The 18,317-nt window shown below is 40.4% G+C and overlaps 1 protein-coding gene across 1 annotated transcript in view; it reads left to right on the top strand.

Moving 5' to 3' along the window:
- Positions 1-18,317, top strand: part of PLCXD3 (phosphatidylinositol specific phospholipase C X domain containing 3) — a 139,942-nt gene that overhangs the window by 80,279 nt on the left and 41,346 nt on the right. The window contains exon 2 of the mRNA XM_033111138.1: positions 7,967-8,675. Coding sequence (XP_032967029.1) covers positions 7,967-8,675 — 709 coding nt within the window. The remainder of the gene's footprint in view (positions 1-7,966; positions 8,676-18,317) is intronic.

The following is an 18,317-nucleotide window of genomic DNA, read 5'->3' as shown; positions in this document are numbered from 1 at the left end:
GCAGTGAACAAAAATTAATGAGATTAATTGTAGGTTCTCAAGTAAAAACTAAGTAATTAATTTTAAAGGTTTTTTTTTTTTTTTTTTGGTCAGATTGAGCATTGTGTATTTATAATTGGAGAGAACTGATTGAGTCCCAAACCAAGTAAAATTGATTTGAGAATTAATATTGCTTTCATAATCTGTGTATTTTCTGTCCTCCATTACCATTAGAAATCAAGAGTGGATTTATTTTAAATACTATCGTGAATGGGCAGTACAGATCCACTTGCAGAGAGGATAATGTGCTGAGGTTAGAGCCCTATATGCCACCAAGTTTGTAGCCTCTCAAAGCCAGGCCCCACACAAAGAATTGTGTTTAGGGAGCTAGTATAAGGTACCAGGGAAGGAGCAGGCTAATTAGTACTTTGGAGACAGTGGTATTGAAGGACTACCAATAGGCTGACCTATCAGATAACCAGGATCTAGTTACCAATCTAGCCTTCAGTAATGGGATTTCAGTCTCCTAAGGCTAAAAGGAAGGGCTTATAAGGGCAAACAATCTCCTCAGAAAAGTTGAGTACTAGATACGTTATTAAGTCAAAATTCTTACTAATGAAAATAGGGCAGAAAGCAAGAGAAATGTGTTGAGGAAGGCCAGTGTATTGGGCTGGAATCAATCATATACTTCTTTCTCTAAGCTTAAATCCATTCTAGAGTCTGAGGCAGGGTAACACCTGTAGAGGAGGGTTCAATGCTGGCAGCTGGGATGAAGGGAACAGTACCTGAAAACTATTTCAGTGGTCCCAACAGAACACCATGCCACTGGCAATAGAGTGGAGAAGAGCGGGCATACCTGAGAGAGGCTGTGGAGGTGAGTACAATGGGACTTTAAGACTGATTGACTGCAGGGTTTGAGAGGCAGGTAAGAACTGAAGATGAACCCACGGATGAGACAGAAGGATAATGAGACAATTAAATATGAGCGAGCACATGGAAAGGAGTAGGTTTTACGGGTACTAATGTCCATCTGGGACATTTTAAGTTTAAGGTCCCCAGGGAGCAATGAAATGTAGTTGCCTGGTAGGCAGACAGGGGTCCGGAATTCAGGAGAGATTAGATGATATCAGTTTATGATGCATTTATTGTAAGGCCAAAGAAATGGATGAGATCATCCAAAGAAAAGCCTGGAGCAAGTTAAAAGTCTTGAATGGAGCTTTGGATAACACCTTCATTTAGAAGTGGGAAGAACAAGAGGCCGTGTGGGCTACAAAGAAGGGACAATAACAGAGATAGTAGAAAAACTAGAAAAGAGTCATGTCCCAAAAGACAAAGGAGGAAAATATTTTAAGAAGGAAGTATGATGTTCCTAAAAGGCTAAGCAGATTCACTCATTTCTTTATTCAACAATGTTAACTAAATGCCTAGCAACCTCTGTGCTAGGGTTTGGAATAAGGTCAGAGAAGAGGCTGATGGGTTTTCTTTAGTAGTCATCGATGATATTTCATAACGTATTTATATGACTTGCAGTAGTGATAGTCTGATTACAGTGGATTAAAGGTATAACCAGCGTTAGCGAGAGAGACAGGCTGTGTAGGCTAATTTTTTGAGAAGTTTGAGAGGAAATAGTAAAGAAAACGTGGGCCAATAATGGCCTAATCTGTAAAAATTATTATTAGTAGAAGTAGTTATTTCACTTTTGTAGCACATCTAATGTAAACAATTTTGACCCATTGACTTGAATCAAATATTTTTATACTAATAAAGCTGGATGCAATAGTGGATATAGGAAATTATAAGACACAGTGTGGGGACAGAGTCCCAGAGAGCAGTTTCCAGGCTCTCAGCCTCACGTGGAAAAGTGCCGGCTCGGGTAGTAGATGGTCATCAGCTGTGACTAGTTGGACATCAGCTGTTACCAGTTAGCCATTAGCCACTGATATAACTGCTGTGGCTACGCTAGCAGAAAAGGGGGGCTAGCAAGAAGACGGGGGCTCAGCTAGCAAGCGCGGATTGCAGAAAGGTAGATGCCGCCAGCGACAATACAGTGGTGTGACTCCCCTATCGATGGCTCCGTGGGTGTCCCTTTTTGGCCTTACCATGTCCTGCGTTCTTATGTGGGGATTGGGACCAGAGACCCCGCAGGCCGCCCTGCACGACACATGGCGCAGCGAGCAGGGTCCCCCGCATGACACCAAGCAAGCTAAGTGCTCTGCAGAAGCAAGGAGGAGAGCTGTTCTTATTTTGATGGTGTCAGTGCCTGAAGTCGAAGGTCAGGATGTAGATACTGGAATGATACACTCATAGGTATGTCAAAATTTAGCCTGCTGGGCCTTCATCTTGATGGCTCACAGATGAAATTGACTTGATACATTTTCTTTGATATTTATTCAATCCATGATTTTGTAGAATTTGAAATGGAACTAAAGCCAAACTGAGAGACCAACCAAAATTCAACCTAAATTGATTTCATAGATAATACTGGAAAGATACTGAATGAAAGAGGGTTAGCACTTAGTATACTTCACAGATCAATTTTCTTAACGTTGCAGAATGTATTTAGTTGCTGGTATTCAAAGCAACAAGAAATGGCATACTTTTGTTCTTTATTTGCTAAATCTTAGAGAAATGATAGGTACGAATCTTGTTTTCAAAAAATGTTTGCAAACCTAAATCCTGCAATTAAAATAATTTTTCAGCTCCCTGCCCTCCCTTTGAGCTTGCACAGCCATCCCAATGTGTATTTGTCTAGGTATGTCTTCATAGCCACAAGTAAGCAAATCTTTCCTGACTAGGCATATCATCACAAGACAATAACAATAATGTTAAGTGTTGTAGTCCTTTTATGGAACTTTAGTGAACTCTGTTTCATGTGTCCCTTGTGAGAATCCTATGAGTGGGTGTGGAGAACATTTTAGTTTAAGAAATTAGAAGACGCCAAACCAGAATGGTTAACAATCTGATGATCCTCCCGTGTTAAACCAGTGTTAGCGATGGAGCCTGAATTTGAGCCTGTTCTCTGAGCACGCCCCTCAAAGCTGCTTTCAATGCCCTGCACTGCCTAATTTACTCTAACCTGAAGGCCAGACTGCACCAGACTGAAATCCACGTGCTGGCCCAGGCTGTAATCGCATCTGAGGCTGAGGCTCCTCTTGCAAGCCTGCTGCTTGTTCGCAGAACCTACTTTCTTGAGGACCACGGCCGTCGGCAGTTAGAGGCTGTGCACTATTCACCGTGTTGGGAAGAAAAGGCTTCCTCTTCCAACATGAGTCCAGTGATTGAGGGTCTGAAAATTATTTGACAATAGGTTAACAGGAAAAAAGACAAAGTTTATTTATTCGTGCACTGTTTACATGTGGGAGCCGCTCAGAGATGAGTAACTCACTAAATAACCAGAAAGAAAAGGCATATGTACTGAACTTAATAAAAGGGAGTAGGTGGGAAAGGCTTCAGTGGGGTTCCATGGTTCCCCAAAAATAAGACTGGGTCTTATATTAATTTTTGCTCCAAAAGACGCATTAAGGCTTATGTTCAAGGGATGTCATCCTGAAAAATCATGCTAGGGCTTATTTTCCGGTTAGGTCTTATTTTCGGGGAAACACAGTAGTATGGAAGATGCTATCGGGCTTTTTGATTCTAACGAGCTGCTGAATTCACACTTCTGGGTGCTAAGGGTCAGCCTTTTCCCAATCAAACTCCCTGAGAGAAAGGTCAATGACAGCTGTATTTTCAGAGGCTCTGCTTAAGTTTAGATAGTGTTTCTTTCTGTGGCAGCTGATTGTTCAGAGGTTTTCAGCTCTAAGTAATTTTCATATCACTTTGGTGGGCTGTTAATCCCTTCGACTGTCACATGGCCCTCCCTACAACATTGCGTTTTGCTTCTTCAGTACCATCTGGAAAACATCTGTTGCTGTTTGTTGTCTCTGTTTAATGGGCTTACTTGCTTAGGTCAGGCCCACCCAGGCTAATCTCTCTTTGGTTAACTCAAAGCCAACTGATTACGGACCTTAATTACATCTGAAAAAAACATGTTTATCATATACTGGTATGTAATTATGATAATGATATCCCATCATATTTACCACACTCAACTGGAAGGGATTATACATGGTATCTATACCCAGGGGGCAGAGATTTGGGGGCCATCCTAAAATTCTTCCTATCATACTCACTAAATTACAGGATGAGAAGCTCAGTCCAGTACCATCAGAGACTATAAAAATGAAATGACCATATGTATTCCTTACACTGTTGAGTTAATAAAATGGATGCTGCATGCTCGTTGATTATACCAGATGACATATAAGATTGTCCATAAAAGTATACAGAATGGAATAACACCATTTGTGTATTCAAGGAGACTTTAAACCAACTTTCATTCTTTCTCTTATTTGATACATAGTTTTCAAGCATAGAAAGATATACATAAACATTTCAAGTTAAATCATTTTTCTTTATTAAAATTCCAAGTTCTTATATTAAGCATTTGGATCTATAGACTTCAAATCTTCTCATTAACTCAAAAGAATTGTTATAGTCTGTGTTATTTAACTATTGCTATGTAACAAATTACCTCAAAACTTAGTCACTTAAAACCCAGTTTCTGCGGGTCAGGAATCCCGGTAAGATTTAACTGGATCCTCCGCTGCTGGGTCTCTCATAAGGCTGCAGTCAAGACCCCACTGGGGCAGGATGTGTTTCCAAGCTTACTCAGTGGCTGTTGACAGGATTAGATCCTTGAGTCTTGCTGGACTGAAGGCCTCAGTTCCTAGCACGCTGTTGACTGGAGGACATTCAATTAGAAACAAGTCAAAAGATTGGGCCCATACTCAGGGGAAGGGATGTGAACGCCGGGAAGGCAGGGATTGTTGGGGGGTCCATCTTAGAAGTGTGCCTGCTGCCTAAATGAGGGCGTAATAAATTAATTAATTAATTAATTACTTCAAGTAGCTTATTAGACAAAAGCCCTGAGGTGATAGATCATACACTTAGACGTGTGTGTGTGTGTGTGTGTGTGTGTGTGTGTGTGTGTTTGGGTTGGAGGAGTGAAAGAACTGGGAAAAGGTGTACCTGAAGAGATGTAGATCAGGAGTGGGGCAACAGTGTGTGAGGAACCATGAGGAACAGATGGGGAACGATGACAGATGACATCTGAGGAGAAACTAATAAAAGTGCCTGTTTCTAGGAAATGAGAGAGAAGAACCTCTCCCGTTCCTTTCACTTGAATTTGACTGGGCCGGGTGCATAATGGGAGTGGCCAGCTCTTGCCCGAGTAGAGAGGGCAATTCCAGCCCCAAACTGAGAGGCTAAGTTCAGAATCAGGGGAGCAACATCAAGTATCATGTCCAAGGTGTGAGTTTGGGGCTGTCGACAAGAGAAGGATAAGAGGTCAGGGACCCAGGAATACTGAACCAATGTAGAAGCAAAATAGTACACCAGAAAGGCAGGAAGGTCATGGATGTGGCCAAGAAAAAAGAAATGATGCTTACCACTGTCTTGCTGGTGGGCAGGGCTCTCTGGTTTTAAAGACACAGGGCTGGCCAGACATTTCCTCTCAGTTATTGAAATGTCACAAAAATATTTCTTTGTTGGCCAACATTAGATTATGTAATTTTCTCCCAAAATGCATAGATAGTGTTTTCTATCAATTGATGATTGGATTCTCCTCTCCAAATACTATTTATATCTAGTGCATCATTCTGTTGTGCATGCACCTCAGAATCATCTAGCTCAGAACAAATATTGGTGGGGTACCAATGTCTTCTCCTTCTGACTGTTAATTTTTATTTTAACATTATTTTGACCTAAACATATTTTCATTAATTGTCAACAAATAATTTATTCTAAAAACTATAATGTCTTTTTATGGGATTTTCAAAATTGATGAATTTCCTACCCTTTTTTTTTTTTTTTTTAAATTTGCCACATAACCACATGATATACTAGTGAAGTTGAAGTCACATTGAAAACAAAGACCCACTCATTTCTGGAAAAAGAAATCTGGTCATATTTAATTCCCTTTCTGCTTGTTTCCAATTATGTCTTCTACTAGATTACAAAAGTAAAGAATTACTTTCATTCACCTTTTTTTCACATGCCTGGAAATTAACTTAAAATAGTTTTTAAAATTTGGTAAATTAACTCTTATTTTGAATTTATTCATTTATTTATACCTATTTTAATCCCAGATCATTTACTTATAACTCTTCTTAAACTCACGTTTGTATTTGTCTAAACGTACTCTCTTTGTATATTCAGCCATAGTACAGATTGTTTAGTTTCTTCATTTATATTAACAATTGACTGAACAGCAACTAATGAATCAATATGCAGCAATTTAAAACCCTATTAAAATTTGCCAACGCCAGATCCAAACTGCCAGTTTTGCCTACTTAGAAAGTGCTAATATTTTCTTCCCATAACATCTACTAAAGATAAATAGATCAGACAGTTCCAGATTAAATTAAACATAACATTTCTGTATTCTTGGGTTGCCTTTCATTGTTTGAAAAAAAATCTTATAATTTTGAGGAGTTATCTATGTCAAATCTTAACATTAATGATTTGTAAGTATCAAAGTATTTTCAAAATATTTTCTCTAACAACCTACCATGGTGCCTGAAATCCATACTCTTATGATTCCTGTGGGCCATTTAATGCTAAACATGATATATAGATATACATATAGAGATGTTGATATAGATTGACATATATATGGTATATAGACAAAGGTAAATATTGCATCACTGAAAAAAATTACTACAAATAGCTTATCAGACAAAAGCCCAGAGGTGATAGATCATAAACTTAGAGGGTCCTGTGTATGTGTGTGTGTGTTTGAGTTGGAGGAGTAAAAAAACTAGAAAAAGGTGTACCTCACGGGATGTAGATCAGGAGAAGGGCAACAATGTGTGAGGAAGTATGAGGAACAGATGGGATATGATGACATCTGCCCTTTCTAATGTGTGAAAAATCCAGGATATGTTAATTTTTATCTATTTAGTAGGTCATGCCCAAGAATTAAAGGAGACTTTAAAAAGTAAAATTAAAACTTGAACTAGTTTTTCTTTATTGGACCCAATAACATTTTAAATGGCACTCTGTGTTTACAGGCAAATCATATACACGTTTATCACGATATTTCTGGAGTTTTGATGTTTGTTACTGCCAAAAGTAAATAATCAAACAGGTGGTTCTTGTTCTTCCTAAGAAGAAATTCTTTTAAATTTAGAAGCCAACTCCAAAAAGAGCTTTTACTTTTGAGAGGAAATAGCTGTGAAGAAAATAGTCTATTGCTTAATTTTTAAATGCTCTCAGTTGCCTTAACTTGCAAGAAAAATTATTTAATACATAAAGAGTACTTAGCTTCTTCTAAGTTGACAGTTGCCTAAATGCAGGGTCAGAAATGATGTTAAATACATCAACACTGGACTGTCCTCTTGCCTTACTTAGCCCTTTCTCTATCTTGTTATCTTTTGTTACCAGAATTCCTGAGGTAACAATTCATACACTGACTATCTGCCTGTGAAAAGAGCTTCTTTATTCACTGAAATGAGCTTTCTAGGCTTCAAATCAACCCACAAATGAAGAAAAAGGGCAACATTGTAGACAAAGTATTTGGGAACTGGTGGGCCCCCCAAATCCTACTTTTTGAATGGTCACTTTTATCACCTGTATTTAAAGCCAATTCTAATAAATACATGAAATTCTTTGTTTATAAAAGTAGAATATGGTCATTTGGATTTTAAAATATTGATCAGAAAGAACTTTTATTATTTTACAATCAATTTGGTCTATTGAAAGGCTCTACGTACTATACTAGGCTATAAAAATGACCCTCCTAAGGCCTGAGAATGAACTAGATAAATATTGCTTAGTATTTCCTTTGGCTCATTTGGGGGACAGATATAGACATTGCAAGAGGGAAAGAAGGTGGGAAGGACAAAGGACTGAAATATAACCATATTATGCCTTGTTATTCTTCTAGGATCTCATGATTCCTTCAGCTTTTACATTGATGAAGCCTCACCAGTTGGTCCTGAACAGCCAGAAACTGTACAGAATTTTGTCTCTGTGTTTGGAACTGTGGCCAAAAAGCTGATGCGAAAATGGCTAGCCACTCAAACGATGAACTTTACTGGTCAGCTAGGAGCTGGGATCCGGTATTTTGATCTTCGAATTTCCACCAAGCCCAGAGACCCCGACAATGAACTCTACTTTGCTCATGGTTTGTTCAGTGCCAAAGTCAATGAAGGCCTTGAGGAGATCAATGCGTTCCTCACAGATCACCATAAGGAGGTGGTGTTCTTGGACTTCAACCATTTTTATGGGATGCAGAAATATCACCATGAAAAACTGGTCCAAATGCTGAAAGACATCTATGGAAATAAAATGTGCCCAGCGATTTTTGCCCAGGAAGTTAGTCTAAAGTACCTGTGGGAGAAGGACTATCAAGTGCTGGTCTTCTACCACAGTCCAGTGGCTCTGGAAGTGCCCTTCCTCTGGCCTGGGCAGATGATGCCAGCACCCTGGGCCAACACCACAGACCCGGAGAAACTGATTCAGTTTCTTCAGGCGTCCATCACTGAGAGAAGAAAGAAGGGCTCGTTTTTTATATCTCAGGTGGTGCTGACCCCCAAAGCTAGCACTGTGGTCAAAGGGGTGGCCAGTGGCCTCAGAGAAACGATCACAGAAAGGTAAGTGTAATATTTTCCTTAAAATATTAGGAAAGGGTAATATTTTCCTTAAAATGTCAGGGAAAATATTCAAATAATGTAACCCAAATTCATAGAGACGGTAAGTGACGGAGCTAAAATTCACACCCATGTGTATTCGTTTCCTACCGCTGTCATAGCTAAGTACCACAACCTGCGTGGCTTCAAACAAGAGATACTTATTGTCTCTCAGTTCCAGAAACTAGAATTCTAAAATCAAGGTGTCAGCAGGTTTGATTCCTTCTAAGGCCTTTGAGGGAGACTCTTTTCCATGCCTCTCCCCTAGCTTCTTCTAACAGTTGGAATTCCTTGGTGTTCCTTGGCTTGTAGATACATCACTCAAATCTGCCTCCATTTTCATTTGGCATTTTACCCGTGTCTCTGTCTTCTCTTCTTATAAGGACACTAGTTAAATTGGACTAGGGCCCACTGTAATGCTGCCATTTTAACTTAATTACATCTGCAAACACCCTATTTCTAAATAAGGTCACACAGGTATGGGGATTAGGACTTCAATGTATATTTCTGTAGGACACAGATCAACACATGGCATCCTGTATTTTCACTCATGTCCAGTTCTCTTTTCATAGTGCACCTTTTCATATTTGTGTAGCATTTTATAGGTTACAAAGTCCTTTCTCTACGTTTGCAGAGTCTTTTTACATACCTAATTACATTGGATCTACTTACAACAACCCTGGGAAGTAGATATTGTCTTACAGATAAGAGTGGAAGTTCAGAGAAGTAATGTGTTTTTCCTAAGCCCACTTGGACAATGAATGATGAAAGGAAGTCTGAAACCTCCTTCGGTCTCAAGCCATATTCTATGCCTTTGCACTATACCATAAACAAGGATTAGCCTCCAGAGAGTGGGCATTCCATTGTTCAACCCCAGCCAGATATGTAGAGTACGGTTACCTGTGAGGTATAATTTGAGCGATCACCAAAGATCTCTGTGGCTCTTTCCCATGAGGGCGCTATAACATGTAGAATTGTATATATTACTTATTCTTTGACTTAAAGTATTAATACAAACAATGTTTGAAGATAAAACGTAATTTCTATCATAACTTTTAACTTTGATAGTTTGAATTATGGTAAGGGAACAGAAGATAAATGTTTTGCTTGGAGTCAAAGTCCTTTTAGGGAAAGAGAACAAGATGAGGAGAAAAGATTTGCAGGTGAAAATAGTATGTGTTGCCTTATAGCATGGCATGTAAGGTGGAGAATGGCAGGCGATGAGGCTTGTAGTGGGGTAGGAGACACTGTAAGAAGGCTTTTAGCCAGGCTACAGGGCACATCATCCTGTGAGCAATGGAAAGCTAGAAAATGATATTTAGCAGTAGAGTAACTTGACCATATTTGCATTTTAGATAGATAACTGGAACAGCATTGAGGCTAAATGGAGTGAAGAGAGTGAGCAGTTAGGAGGTGTTCAGAGCTGTTTTAGCAAAGTAAAGCAAGCTAAACTGAGGGAAGTGAGCAAACAGAATGGGAATATATACAAACAGCAAAAATTAGGATGATTTGGTGACTATTAAGCTGTGTGGGAGAAAAGATTTAAGAGTTTCTTCTTGAGAAGTAGCAGGGGTGATAGAGACATTCACAGAAGGAGGAAACAAAGAGATGGGGACTTGGAGAGGAAATTGGGAACATAACAGTTGGGGTCATAGTAAATTTAAAGTGCTAGTAAATCATCCAAGTATATGTAGCCAACTGATCATAGGAATACAAACCAACTCATTTGGGGGTTATTGGCATTTTGGGCTGTCAAAGTCACAAGGCATTGGGGTGGAAATGTTCCTCCATACAAAATCATAACTTTCTTCTGTTACTCAAATATTAGCTGGGATTGCCCATTTCTAAAGATTTAAGTAAGATCCCTAACCCTTCATTGTACACGCTATGCAAGTATAAGAACTTCCCTAAAATTTCTGCTAACAATATCTAGATTTCTTACATCCCTGTGGTATGACCTTTGCTGCTTCTGGATTATATCATTTTATGGATTGATTATCCCATGGGGCTTGTCCATATTCCACTCTGTATAACTTGAGACGTGAAACTTGCTTCTTACTCAATTTCCACATTGGTTTTTAGATTTTACCAAAGATCTGAGTAGACAGGGGAAGTTTTATAATCATAGCAATGCAGATCATTTAAAGTTGAATTTTAGACTCACTTGTAATTACAAATCTTGGAGCCTAGGATCTTTCCCTGGCCGCATCTGTACCACTTTTCACCCCAGCCTCAAGTCCTCTGACTGAATCCTCTCCTCTACCTTGTTCTCCATGTCCTTTTCTCATCTCTTTTCTTCCCCTACTCCATATTGCCTTGGAGACTCTACTCTCTCCTGTAGGTTATTTCACCTCTCTCCTGGCCCTAAGCCTTCATTCACCTCGTCCCATCAAAGTATTCAGCAGGATAAGATGGCTTTTTATTTAATAGCACCACCTTCTAAAAAAGTTACTTGCTCTGGTAAGTAACAACTTTCACCTCTTATATACTTCAAAAGACTGAGTTATATTATATGCACATAAGAATGTCTTTTTTTCAACTTTACCCCATAGAGCCCCTCGATTTTGAGGAATCCCTGAGGATGCACCAGAGATGGGGAAGAGGCAGGAGGGGCTGGGGATCAGCCAACTCCAATTCTCTCCATTCTCTCTGGAATGAAGGAAGCTTTTTTACATATTGGGCATGAAGGGAGTCTTCCCTGGCCGGTCCATCTTTACCATCTGTTGTGTAGTTCTATGCTTAGGAAAACACACATTTCCAGACAACATGCCTGCTTTGCATTTGGCCAAGAACCATACCTGATTTTTACCTGTGTAGGGAATAGCATTTGGGAAGTCAAGAAGAACCTACTCAAGAAATTAAAGACGTTCATTTTTCTCTTATGGCATTTCCTGCAGTTTAGAACTTTGCAAGTTATAAGTTGAATTCCTTTTTGTTACTTATGGTCTAGTATAGTATCACTAACGTAGGATTTGGGCAAAGAAAATCAAATAAGTTAGGAAAGTGCTGAAAAAGTTTTATATATTATATCTACACAGTTCTCCCAAAAGATTAACGATGAACATTAGCTTATAAAAGGCATTGTAATAAGCATTATAACACTTATAATAAGTATTTTAGTGACGAATCCTGTTTAAATTTAACTAATACAATGTTTTCTAAGCACTTAAATTTTTTCAGATCATACTTATTAACAGCCCATAAAATTAGTTTTTTAAAACAGTCCTCAGCCATCTGCTCTGATTCAGAACTTCTCACTTGCCTCTGGCGTTTATATCTGCAATAGTAGAGCTGTATCACTGACAAGAGAAAGCGACGTATGGAAAGAAAGAATTTAAAAAGTAGAAATGAAAACCCTATAGGTCCAATCAACTTATTTTCTCTGTAGACTTATACAAAATCTTTGCAAATGGTTTGCAAATATATCTGAACATGGCTGTGACAGCTGTGCTATAAGCATTCTCGAATAGAGTTTCATCTCAGAAGTACTAGAAAGACCTCTTTTTAAACCAATTACAAAGTCTGTGTCTGGGTATGGGATTAATGTGAAACTCAGAGGTTTTATTCTGTCTCGTTTTCACATATTTCAGCTTTCTGAATGTGGCCTAGAGGAAAAGGTCATTGTCAGCCATTACATAGTGCCTTGCAAAGAGTGAAAGAGTGAAAGAACCCTTGATTCCCCAAGATCACATTACCTCTCTCTCTTCCTCAAGCAAAGACGCCCACGAAGAAGACTCTTTCTTACATTTTCCTCTTGCTATTATACCAAAGCTGCTCCTTCCCAAACTCCTATGTTAACACCAAAATAATGTGATGAGACTCACTTTTGCCACTGAAAGAGGAATCAGTAAGCAGTAGGAAGACTTCTCTGAGCCTTAAGTATTTTCAGCTGCAAAATTTGGAATTTGAACTAGATTATCTCCAAGATCCTTTCCAGTCCTTAAATCCTGCAATCTAAGATCTCACATTTGATTAGTTCCTCTATAACTTTTTATTATGTCTGATATTTGGGTTGTCAAAACTCTGAGCACGTGTGTTTAGAAAATAGTGTTTGAAGGTGTGGGTGGCTTTCAAGGAGACGAGATCCAGCCTGGATTTAGGTACCAGAGCTTTCAATCTGGCCACAGGTTCCAAATACTGCAGATGCGTTTTCTACATTTTAGCAATGCCAAAAGACGCAGATTTTTTATTTCTTAAAGACCTATTTTTAATTTATTTTTCAAACACCAGCTTTTGCACCTCACCCCCACAGAATTCACACATTCTTAAAAAGAAGGTATGCAGCTTGAGTGAAGTCCTTCCCTAATTTGTTGAAGTTTATTAAATTATAGGTCTTTTTCGTTAAAAAAAAAAAAGAGTCAGACCACCTGTCAGAGTTTTTAAGGAGCAATGGATTTTTGCAAGTAAATTGATGTTGAATTAATTTAGACAATATTTATATAGGCCAACAATTTAGATAATAATAACAATAAGCTATTTTAACTGTTCTCTACCTTTTTAATACTATGTTACCTTCTTTATAGGCATTGATTGATTTAATTGTCACAAAACTTCTCCAAACTACATACTCTTGCCATCCCATGTTAAAGATGAAGCAATGGAGTCTTAGAAAAGTGAAGCAACTTATTTAGATTACACAGTTAAGAAAAGGTAGATTCAGTATTTAAATCCAGGTCACTCCGTTTTTGTGTTTATTCATAAAACTAACATGTTTGAATGCCTTCTCTTTTCTAGACATCACTTTGTGCTTTAATGTGTGATTTCAGAGATGGAGTCTTACACCCATTGCCCCATACTCTCTCCCTGCTATCTGTGAGAATCCAGAGGGGACTGGAAATTTGTTTGTAGCTCATTATCTAGATGAAATTGCCAGTCTATTCAATGGGACTAGGCTCCATTTAGTATGTATCTGTTGAGCAGCCCTAAGTTCTGTGAGCATATTAAAATTAGTAAGACACCGTTGTACCCATCAAGCACCAAGGACATTTTAAAGGACAAGATCATATGTACATGACCTAACTACAAATTGGAAAAACTAGGAGAATTAAAGACCAAAGCCTATGGCAATTTAAAGGAGAGAGATACCTGGAAAGATTTTGGTCAGCTCTGAATACAGGACAGGACTGTGATGGCAGAAGTGGATGGCAGTGGCTTCCCAGGCTGAGGGAGCAGCAAGAACAAAGCATGGAGGGAGAGAATCTTGAGGAAGAGAAGTCAGGGTTGGTGGGAACAGAGTGAAATGTAAAGGAACATGGGAGATGAGTCAAGGAAAGGCAGAAGGGGAAGATTATGCAGGATGGAAATGTAGTCTGGGGACGCTAAGCTTCCTTAAATAAGTATTAGGGAGTCACTGAAGGGAGCAAATCAAAACTGGACCTCAGGGAATAAAACTGAATGGATTATGTAGGTCGAATAAGGATAGAAGATACTGAAGAAGAGCTCACCAGTCCAAGGTAGAAAACAAAGTAAGCTGTCAGCAAGTGGTTGGGAGGAGAACAAGATGAAAGATGTTGACGTTTCAGCACTAGTGACAGTGCTGCCCCTTTGGAGCCCTGGGACACCATTCATGGCATCACTCTATGTGAATGACACCCCTTGGAGTTGGACACTGTGCAGCCCTGGCCATTCTTATTATTGCTGTCATCGCCTTGCAGGTAAGGCAGACTTTTCAGGATGTGACTGTTTTTTAATAAGCACCCATATTACCAGCTGGGGAAAGGGAGAAAACCAGTTGTAGAGCCTACATTATGTGCCAGGCAATGTGCTACGGGCTTTATAGAAACTATGTTCATTAAATCCTCCCCACAACCTTACAAGGTAGATATTATTAGGTCCATGAGAGGTGGAAAACCAAGGCTGAAAAATGTCTAGTCCCTTGCTCAAGTATCCCGTGTTCATTTAGCAAAGCCAAGATTATAATTTGGGTCTGCCTGATGCTAAATCCCATGCTTACTCCTGCAAATTAGGTAAAATTCACATTTCTTAGAAGTGGGTGCGTGTAATATGTTACCTGTCATGTCAGAGGGCAGAGTCAGGTCTAGAGATTTGGGGAAATAAAGTATATTGGAGGGTAAGACTGTGAGAAGAGTAGGTCTGAAGTGTGTGTCTTTGCCTCAAGAAAGCAAACCCACGTAGGATGCTGGCATGAGGGGCCCCAGAGAAGCACTGCAAAATAGTAGAAAGGAAGAAAACAGAGAGGAAACGGGACTTAACCCTCCTTGCCGTGTGCTTACTGCCTATTTAACCGTTTTCCATTTAGTAAGGAAATTGAGGCCACAGGAATGCTAAATGATTGTCAGGTCACAAAACTAACTGGCAGCAAAAATGGGATTAAAATCCATGTCTTCTGGATTGAAGGCAGAATTCTGTCCTCCACACCCCTGGGAGGGATGAGAACAGAGGACGGATAGCAAGGCCAGGGAGGGTCAGAGAACATCAGGCTGCAGAGACCAACATGGAATGATGAGCTGGCTCTCGGTCTGCACTGTGCACTATATAACATGGTGCCTGGAGATGTGTGGAGGGTCAGAGGTTGGGCCTTGGGACGGGATTTTGTGCAGGACGTACATTCCCTGGGCGCTCTCTCTTTCTGCCTCATGAAGACAATAGACTCTTTCCATCTAATGGAGACATACTCAGCTCACACCAACACCTGAAACAATATTTCTGCTACCCAATTTACCTTGTCATTGCCTGGACCCAGCACATGTGGGGCTGGTCTCTGGGAAGTTGTTCACTTGTAGCATCAGTCGTCTCAGCAGCTAGGAGTGGGGGTGGGTGGCAAGAAAAGCCTCACTGAGGGATGAGTTGAAAAGCAGCTACCATATAACGTGACTGAGAGAGCACTGATCTCCATGACCCCAGCTCATGCCCCCAAATAGGGCAGCACAGCAGAACCACTGCCGGATCAGTCTGTTCAGTAAAAGGGGACGCTTCCCCCTAGGGTTCCATATGCCTATGGAGAAAGAATATCAAGGAAACTGTGGAAAACCAGCTTTAGCACAATCATTGTTTACAAGATGCTTTCACCATAAGATTAATTTCTTCAACATATTTTTGCTGGAGGCCTCTTTTGTTCAACAGGTGTTATTGCCAGTTTGCTGTTTAAGAAACTGAAGATTAGAAAGGCTAAATAATGTGTTCTGGGGATGCTGTGAGCCAGTGCTGGAATCAATTCAGAATCTAGGTTTTTGAACCACTAGAAAGAGGAGTCTGGCTTGTAAATTATAAGAAAGCTCCAGAAAGCAACAGCTTTCCTAGCCCAGGGTTCAGCACACTGGTTTGTGCTCATGGAGCATTTGTTGAAAAGCAAATTCCCAGGTGCCGCCCCTTAGAAGTTCTGATTAGAAGGAGTCTGTGGTTCATCGTTTTTCATTTATAACAGACAGTACATGATGTCACTTTGAGTAGCATTGCTCATGTTTACAGATAAGCTGCACCTCAATTACCCCCACCAATTGATGAACTTGGTTTTAAGATCTGGAAAGAGTCAACCCCAAGATATATCAGTCCCCTCCCTCCCCACCCCTTTTTACTTAAGTTTTTCCTTTATCTAAGCTATGCCTCCTCCATCCACAGACCCTGCCAGATTTAAGTTCAAATTTGTGAATTCTGTCACTAAGGTAGAGCAGCCCATCATTGGTTTCCAAACAAATGGTCCTCAGCCATTCTCTTTGATGCATCTTCTCTCCCATAGCTGCATCCTAGGATTCTGGTGCTGTAGGAGCACAGGCAAAGCCACCTGGGAGGGGTTCTTTGTTCCCCTGAGCCCTAAAGCACATTCCCATGGAAGAAGCCTTAGAAACTTTCAGACTCAGTGTCTTTCACCAAAACCAATAACATTACAGCACTTTGCAACCTAACTGCTTCCCAGGCCTGATTTCAGACAGTAGAAGATTCTGTAACAACTTCCAACCATGAGACCCTGTGACAGAAGGGTGAATTCAGCCTGGGTCGTGGGGGTACAGCAGGAAGGGGGGCTGACTCTAACTCTCTCTGTTTTCAACAACTTTTGACCCAAGAGTTTTAGAAACAGAAGTGCACATAAAAGCTCTCTCTCTCCTTCATTCTGATGATGTGGTAAGATGAAAGTGCAGACAAATCCAGGCAGGCACCTTTCATTATCTGGATCAGGAGAGTCAAAGCCTGGAGAGGGTTCCAAGCTGTTGGGAAGTCAGATACCCATTCAGTGCTTGGGGAGTGTGTGTGTGTGTATGTGTGTGTGTGTGTGTGTGTGTGTGTGTGTGTGACAGAGAGAGAGAGAGAGAGAGAGAGAGAGAGAAAGAGAGAGAGAAACACATACTTTTCTGAAAAGCATGGATAGAGGTTCACCCACGTTAGTGACTCTCTGAGTCTCGGTTTTCTTATGTGGAATTGCTGGGCAGATTGAGTTAGTCTGAAAAGGAGCTAGCCTAGCCTGTAGCTGGCACTCACAGAAAGCAGAGAGGAGGAGGCTTGATGGGCAGGGGGTTTGGGGGTGAGGGGCAGAGGAAATACAGACGGAGTATGCAGGAAGCAGGGGTGTTTATTCATGGCACAGTGGTTTGGGGGCTTAGCCAGCAAATGAGTGAAGAGGGAGGCTTGCTTGGGATTGGAAATGAACCATAACCTGAGTTGTCAGTAGATGATGAGCAAGTAAGAGGCATCTGAGTTAAGTAAAATGGATCTGGACAGCTCGGGCCACCACCTCTCCTTTTTGCCCTCTGCAGGCAGGGCTCCCAAAGTGGAGCTCGAGGCCATTTAGCTGAAAACTCATCCAAGGAGGAACAGCTCCACTCTGGAGAGACCTTTTTATTTTGAACTGGGGGGAAGAGAGGGTATAAGTGTTCTGTGATTGCCGAATCAGGCACAGAGTTGAACACACTGCGTTTATTACTTGTGGCAGCGAGGGAGAACGCAGACCTTGGAGAGCCGTGAAACATCCCAGTGAGCGGGTGTTAGAAAGGACCTCTTCTTATAGAATTGGGGTTTAGGTTGGGGGACTTGGGGGAAGGCTAAGAAAGCAGAAGTTCTCTCTACATTGGCTGCTGTCAGAAAGCAAGGACAGTTCCACAACTGGGTCTCTGAGCAAGACCTATCTGTAGGGTTGGAGGGAGCACAAACTATGATTGGTAAGGAAGCTGCAGTCACTCATTTTAGTCTAGAGAGGAGACTGTATGGCTGTCTTGTGGGTGATCTTTTTGTGTGTGTGCTTAGAAAAAATTACAAAGTATCCTTTTATTTTTCTTACTCCCCATGGTCTCCAATAACCTCAGAGGTTAGTATTTGGGGAGGTTGTTTATTTCCAACAGGAGAGCAACATGGCCTAGTTGTGAGTGTCAGGCCAGCTTCCAAATATCAGGGGTTGCCTTTTAATTTCTTTTTCCCCTTTTCAGTGCTATGTGAAGGAAGAAATATCATTTATTTCCATTTGATTTGAAAGCCTCTGGTGTGAATTAGGCTTTGCATGTTATTTTCTTTGTTGTTCTTTTTCTCATTGAAACAATTGAGGCTGTGTCTATGCAGAAGCGCAGACCATTTTGATAATGAGGCAAATCAAAGAGCTGGTGATATGCTAGCCCAGGGCTTATCTACTTAAAATGCGAACTCTTCAAATTGAGCCATATT

This window comes from Rhinolophus ferrumequinum, chromosome 7 (genome assembly GCF_004115265.2).
Source record: "Rhinolophus ferrumequinum isolate MPI-CBG mRhiFer1 chromosome 7, mRhiFer1_v1.p, whole genome shotgun sequence".
Lineage (NCBI taxonomy): Eukaryota > Metazoa > Chordata > Mammalia > Chiroptera > Rhinolophidae > Rhinolophus > Rhinolophus ferrumequinum.
This window is presented reverse-complemented; position numbering and strand designations above follow the sequence as displayed.